At 41.2% G+C, this 7,339-nt stretch overlaps 1 protein-coding gene across 1 annotated transcript in view; it reads right to left on the bottom strand.

Moving 5' to 3' along the window:
- ptprb (protein tyrosine phosphatase receptor type b) overlaps positions 1-7,339 on the bottom strand; it is a 51,179-nt gene that overhangs the window by 38,580 nt on the left and 5,260 nt on the right. Inside the window, exons 2-10 of the mRNA XM_005947888.2 lie at positions 6,790-7,168; positions 3,848-3,985; positions 3,429-3,569; positions 2,794-3,054; positions 2,441-2,707; positions 2,142-2,258; positions 1,858-2,004; positions 1,305-1,422; positions 892-1,037 (exon numbers count right to left, since the gene is read on the bottom strand). Of these exons, the coding sequence (XP_005947950.1) occupies positions 892-1,037; positions 1,305-1,422; positions 1,858-2,004; positions 2,142-2,258; positions 2,441-2,707; positions 2,794-3,054; positions 3,429-3,569; positions 3,848-3,985; positions 6,790-7,168 (1,714 nt within the window). The remainder of the gene's footprint in view (positions 1-891; positions 1,038-1,304; positions 1,423-1,857; positions 2,005-2,141; positions 2,259-2,440; positions 2,708-2,793; positions 3,055-3,428; positions 3,570-3,847; positions 3,986-6,789; positions 7,169-7,339) is intronic.

Genomic DNA, 7,339 nt, shown 5'->3' with positions numbered 1-7,339 from the left:
GTGATATGAAAAAATCTCATATCGCCCAGCTCTACTGTAAACTGGAGCTTTTTTGTTAACATGATTTTTCCCCCTCTGAAAACAGAATAAAAAATGAGTGTAAATAAATATTGAATTCCAAACAATGTCACATTCACGTGTGCAGAGGGAGTACAAGCACAGCTGTGCTTGTTATCCTATTTCATGACCCAAGCTTTAGCTTTAGAAAAGGTCATCTAGCATTTGATTTTAGAATACTCGGGAGTCCATGGTTTATGGAAGACTTGATGATTGCTGGGTATCCAGTTTCTGTGGTTGTAAATCAAGCCCAAATCATCAGCCCTCCACCAACATACAGACAGTAGGTATGAGTTTTTTGTGCTGACAAATAAGCTAACCTGGTTCAAACACCCGCTAACTGAGGCCTGTAGAGTCTGCATGATCCGAGCATGGGGTTAATTTGCTGGAAAATTAATGTTCAAAATAGGACATGTGGAGGGTTGGTGTGACAGAGGAGGATATCAGGGATTTATTGAGATGAGGGTTAGGGTTGGGGTTAGGCAGATGATCTGCTGTGGTGACCCCTAAAGTGAGCAGCTGGAAGATGAAGAAGAATGATGGACTATTCCAGATGGGCAAAACATCATCATTTATAGAGGTGCTAGCACTTACTGATGATTAATCAATCAAGTAAAATTGATTAGCTGCTACTTACCCAGTTAATTTCTGTGGAAGTAGGGAGTTTTGACCTTATTTTTCACATGATTTTTATTTTTAATTTCTATATGTATTTTTTTTTTTTATTTATGATGTGAAATTATTAGAAAGGAGAGACCTCTTAACATAACCCATTAACAAGAAATACATTTTCATCAGAGACTGCAGAGATATAAAGGTTTAATAAAATGTCACCTGTGCGTGCCTCCAGACTGATGGGTTTAGACTGTAGCCTCCCACTGACAGTGACAGCCTGCAGCCTGTAGAGGGTGCCAGGTGTCAAACCAGCCAGCAGCAGAGAAGAAGAGCTAACTGGAACGCTGTAGTTCTGAACCACAACACTAAAAAGGAAAATACATGTTAATATTCACACTGACATGAATAAAAGTTAAAGCAGAGTGGATAAATGTATAACGAGGGACTTTAAAAGCAGCTGTAGATGTTGCTGGTTACACATACTGCATGATTGCAGTTTGACTTCTATCTGTTTTAAGATGTGGGCTGAAAGATGAATGATCTCGGACCTCGTGTAATGCTGTAGATTTTATAAGTGTTTTAAATACCCTGATCAAACAGAAGTTACTGTAATAGTTTCCTTATAGACACACCTATCCTGTAGCAATGTCAACATGTACAAGTCTACATCTCCTGGTGGTTTTGTCCATGAGGCCTCAAGATTGTTGACGCCCATGTTTCTCAGAGTGAAGGCATGCAATTCCATGGGAACTGAAGACAAACAAAAACACATGAGGAACTTAAAGTAAATGAACATCGTCCCAAAATACTTAAACATTCCTTAAGCCATTCAATAACACTTATCTCAGCATTCAGTTTTTTAACTTTTACTGTTCTATAAATGCTATTATTGTATGTTGTAATATGATATATATATATATATATATTATATATATATATTATATATATATATATATTATATATTATATACTATATATATAAAATAGTTAAAATTACATTCTGATATTTTGAACAATATCATAATCTTTTCTGACACTGTACGTCATGTTCAGTTATGTGAGAAAAACGTTCCACATTTTTACATGCCAAAATAAAATCAGTTGAACTGGTGTTCTTTCCTACGGTACTTCGTGGGGACCTGCAGTTTTACTACCACCAACACACGGGCAGTATAAAAACACACACCTGTTCTCCCCTCCACAGAAACAGAGGTGTTCAGTTTTCCACTTCTGGTTGTCACAGTAATGGTGTACAGTCTACCAGGTGTGAGGACATTGAAGGTGCACTCCCTCATATTTGGCTCCACCGTCCTGGTAGCCTCTGTGTTGTTACCTAGGAGACAGCAGGAAGTATAATGAAGAAAAATCACCTATTTCTAACATTTAAGAGTCAAACTTTTGAAAATAGCAATGCTGATTTCAGAGAGTTTACAAAAAAAGAAAAAGACTGGTAGGCTGTACTGTTATTACCATGGTAAAGGGTGAGGAAGTAGCTGTCACGTAACCCCAAGGGGGAGTGGCTCCACATAGCACTGAGTGAGGTCTGATCAGAGTGCCGAATGTGGAGATCCAATACCGGAGCAGGAGCTGCAGAGACAGACGGAAAAGCAGCAAGTTTTACTGCAAGTTGTTATTCTGGCACACCAGTACAGGAGCCCAGTTCAGCCCTTACTTTGAAGTGGTCAGATTAGTCAGTACCACAGGTCAAAGCTGAACTTCACAAGTATGATATGTACTATCATATGTATTTGTGCTGATATATTTCTGACCTGTTGATCCCTCACAGCTACTCTCAGCTGTCAGTCCTCCACTCTCCACTCTCAACACAACTCTGTACACCCTCCCTGGTGTTAGTCCTGCACTGGGGATGCTGAAGTTCACTGCCTCCTGGTCCAGAGATGTGCTGACTACCTGTTGAGAGCCATCAAATAGGAACAGCCTGTAGTTCTCCCAGTGACCAGCTGGAGGCGACCAAGCCAGGAAGAGGCCACCAGAGGCAGAGGGAGACAAGGTGAGGAGGGATGCTGGAGCTGGAGCTGGAGACAAGAAGACGCCAGGGTGAGGGGAAAGGGGGGAAACAAAATAAAATAAAATAAAGGGCAGCTTCATTTCATCATCTCACCTGTCCTGACAGTGATTTTTGATTGGTTTGTCAGTCTGCCACTCCTAGAAGTCACTGTAAGCTGATAGACTGAGCCAGGAGTCAGCTGATGGATGGTGACTTCTGTGACGTTCCCAGGCAGGGTGGTCTCCCAGAGCCTTGTGCCATTGTATGTGAGCGTGACGATGAGAGCGTCCAGGTCGCCTTTGGGCTTTTGCCACGACAACAGCAAGCTGGTGCTATTCTCGTAGTTAGTGGTGAGGTTGAAAACAGCAGAAGGCACTAAAGAGAAAAGAGACTCAAATGTAACATTTACTTTTTTTCCATTTTACTTTGCTGTCTTCCTGATTATTTTCCTTTACTGTTTCACTTTCTCACCTTTCCTTGTTTCTGTTTTTCTAACTGTCCTTGTTTTTTTTTCCTTCTTTTCTTTCTGCTGCCTAAATTTTGTTTAATTCCTTCATTTTATTTCTTTTTCTCTCTTGCTTTTTGTTGTTTTGCTTTTTCTGCTTTCACTCCTTCCTGTCTTGTTTCCTTGTTTTATTCTTGCTTTCCTTTCCTTTTTGCCTTTCCATCTTTTTTATCCCTTCATTCATTCACTCATTTACCTCTTTCCTCCTGTCATTACTTTTCCCCCTCTTGCTCTCCTCCCTCACCTGTCTGAGCCTCGATGGTCCGGCTATTTTGCAGCTTGCCGCCCTCTGTCACCACAGTAATGTTGTACAGTCGACCTGGCACCAGGCTGTTTAGTGTGTGTCGCGTTGTTGTGCTCCCTAAAGTCTCGTTCTTCAGCAGACCTGCAGACATGACAGTGGAGAAGAAGTTGAGAGGCTGAAAGCTTCAGACTGCTTAAAACAATCAGCTAAAAACAGTTTTTTTCTGTTTCTTCAATCTGAAAGAACCTGAAATGTAAACTCACTCATGGTGCCTTATTTTAAACTGTGAATCATGCAGAGCTACTCTGGTAGAGTCCAGGATTAAAAGTATGGAAATGCTGAGAGTGGATGATTGCATCGGGGCTGTTTCTTTTGAGGACATGGATGATCATAAGCAGTTAGAAACATCACAGACGTACCGGACTGATCTGGACTCTCAGACTGTTCCCACAGCTGAAGCCTGAAGCGCTGCGTCCTGCCGTTTCCGGCCTGCCAGGAAAGGCTTAGACTGCTGCAGGTCCTGGATGTCACCGCCAGGCCAATCACTGCTGAGGGCTCTGAGACAAGAGCAAATTCAACATTAAACTAAATAATTCAATTTACAGCCCGCTTTAACCTTTTGCCTTGCATGCTTATTTCATTTAATCATTTGTACCTGTTCCAGCTTTTGTAAGGTTAAGTGCAAAGACTTGCAAGCATTTAAATGCCCATTTAGGCTGGCTGTTCAGATTTTTGTTGTTTACTCCCCCCAACCCCTGTCGTTTTTGTTTTTTTGTTTTCAAAGAAAAGCTAATGGCGGAAACTTTAACTGTTTATTTGTGGAGATTGTGATGACTGTATTTGACCTCAGACTGGAGTGGCTGGTGACACAAGAGTACTTTTTTAACAACCCTGTGAGGCTGCAGAGAGGCGATGTGGGAGAAATTCAAACAGGCATGTGTGTGTGTGTGTGTGTGTGTGTGTGTGTCAGCAGGCCTCCCACGATGTTCAGACTTTGATGACAAGGCCACAGATGGATGCGATGGATCCTTTTCCTGCTGAAACCTCCCTGCAGTCCGACTGACCTTCATGTTCAAAATATATAATTTACCTTAAAGGAACAGTCCCACTGTTTCAGACACAACATGGACCTCTTCCATGTTCGAGCTCAACACATCCTTTGGTTAGATGACAACCACAACATCAGTGGACACAAACACAATGCTGTAATGCAGCACATGTGAACATGGTGCAGCTCGAGGCCGTTTAGGATCCACAGTTATTTCTTTGTTCTTTGTTTAAGCTTTTCTGACCCACAAAGCTACGACTGGTCTGAAGAACTTAGGACTGGTTCTGTACATGCAGCCAGTCGCAGCCCTCTTCCTAAAACTGCTGTGAAGAAATGCCACCATGCTAATGGTTAAAGGCTACAAAGAAGTAAAGACATGGCATCAACATAGACCTTTACTGTGAAATGATTAGAAGTATCTTTACTCTGTAACTGGCAGACATACATGAACACTTTAAGAACTCTCTCATAACCTGAACCCAACATTAAATATTTAAGTTTTTCCTCTGTTGCCAACCAACTCTCTGAAATAAGCGCAGGAAACCTCGACACCACCCATAGTTCAGAGCAGAGAGCTTGTATTTGTTTCCAATAGCCTGAACATGATTTATGAAATTTGACCATTTTCTGTTACTATATGGGATAAAAATCAATGTCAGAAAATGATAACTGTTGCTTTTTTTATAGAAACTGTTAGCATTCATACATCTGCTGCTTAAGTCTGAAGTCAATCGTTTTCAGGTTCACATTCTCAAATCAAATAAACACAGAGTTAAAATTGTTTCAGCTCCAATAAAATCATCAGTGTGTCTTCTCTCCAGGAGCTATAATAAGGTGTGATGTATATAAATAAAACTTAACTGAACCAAGTTAGAAATTAGCTACTTAGTTTTTATCTGGAGAGGATATACCATGTTCTGACTTGTGACTTCTGTAGAGTACTGCTATAACTTTGCCATAAATTTGGACAAAAATAAAGATGAAAACTAAATAGTGATGTTTGGAAGGTCAGTATAGTTGTGCTAGTTTATATAATGATTTGATATGTTTTAGCCTACCTCGTGACTAGCTACAGATCTAAGACTAATATAAAAACACTTGCACAAGGAAGATGGAGGATGGGCGTTAAACTGTTCTCAATAATAGTTAATGTTGAGGACAAACAGACAAACGTCTTCATGTGACAGGAAGAAGATCCCAAAAACAGACCAAACTTCAGACCACGGTGTCTGACATGATCCTTCACGCAACAACTTAGTTAAATATAAAACTAAAGTCGGGATTAAGAAAGCTTGAATAATCTAGTAAGCTACAGGTGGATGGTTCTGTATCTAAAGATATCTTCAAATATCTTCAATAATAAGTTTCTATTATTCTTTGAGACGTGAGACAGTTGCCTGGTTCAAAGTTTGATTTTTCAACCAACTAACCAACCAACCAAGCCGGCAACCAAATAAATACATGTGATGTAAAAATATTTGACCAGTCCACTAAAGGTCAGTGGATGTAACAGTCGGCATGCCACAGAAGATAAGAAATCACAAACGCCACAGTAGAAGTGTTTTGCATTTCTGAGAAGGTTACTGTCGGGACTCGATTGGGTGCAGCAACACCCAGTTTTCCCCAAACTCAACACACACATGAACACAAACACACACTTATACACACCTTCACACCCTTTCCCAGTGCTTCCCACAGAACAAAGAAACAATGGAAGCAGGAAATGGCTGAACCCTGAGCTCTGCCCACGATGGAAATACACACTGAGGGTCCAACTTCTGTTCTGGACTCCCGCCAGCGTAGAGACACAACACACACACATGCATTTACTTTAACAGCTCTATCACTCTCTCTCAGCAGGGCAGGGGTTCCTGTAGCTAATCACAGAGCTGCAGAGAGGGGAAGCTGCATGACATTAACTCTGAGATACACAAAGACATGGAGGTCGAGTCCTGTTGGTTCACTTCAAACGCGAGAGGGCAGAGGAGATGGAAACAATGCAATGAAACAGAAAACAATAGAGTATTAGCTCCACTATAGTGAATGGGGTTTAAGTCTGTGAACTGGTGCAGGTATGGTGTGTTTAGCACCGTGTCAAATAAAATAAAAATTTGTCATGCCCTAATAAAACTACAAGAAGTAGCAGAAATGTCACACGTTCAACATAAATTCAATGTGCATTTGTAATCAAACTTACTGAGTATTCTAAGTAAGTAATGAGTATGCACATTAATATGGATACTTCCATCAACAGTATGTATCTTTTTTGAATATTTTACATTTTTGACACATCTAGATGGGATCAGGACTTACTGGTGTGCGCGGTGATGTTTGCAGACTCCTGATCGGTCTTCGACTGCACCTGCAGCTGGTAGGTGGTCCCAGGCTCCAGGTGATCCAGAACACAGGTGAAAACTTCTCTCATGCTCTTGTTTCCTCCTGCTTCAACTCCTAGCTGGTCGGTTCCTACATGATGTGCTCTGCTTGAACCCTCCAACGCCTCCTCTTCTCTTGTTCTTTGCCTACACTCGATGCCATCTGTATCTGGAGAGGTCACAGTGAAAGAGCAGTTCTGTCCAGGTGTGCTCACAGTCAGTGATATGGAGTCCAGACTGGATACCAGTTCAGATAAGGAGATGCTACATGGTGAAGAAGCTACATTTTCCTCTGCGGGAGCTGCGCTGCTTCCATTCTGACAGAAGAGATCAGACATCAAAGAGAAGAAACATTGAGAGGAAAATTTTAGAAATAAAAGCATAACATAAGTTTTTTTCCAGGTGTTTGTGACCAAAAGGTACACCAGTTAATACTGGGGAAAAAATGCAATGCCTGAGCAAGGAAACCAACAGCTGCATTTCTCCAC

The sequence above is a fragment of the Haplochromis burtoni genome, unplaced genomic scaffold, assembly GCF_018398535.1.
Source record: "Haplochromis burtoni strain Fernald_Lab_line unplaced genomic scaffold, NCSU_Asbu1 Contig_559, whole genome shotgun sequence".
Taxonomy (NCBI): Eukaryota; Metazoa; Chordata; class Actinopteri; order Cichliformes; family Cichlidae; genus Haplochromis; species Haplochromis burtoni.
This window is presented reverse-complemented; position numbering and strand designations above follow the sequence as displayed.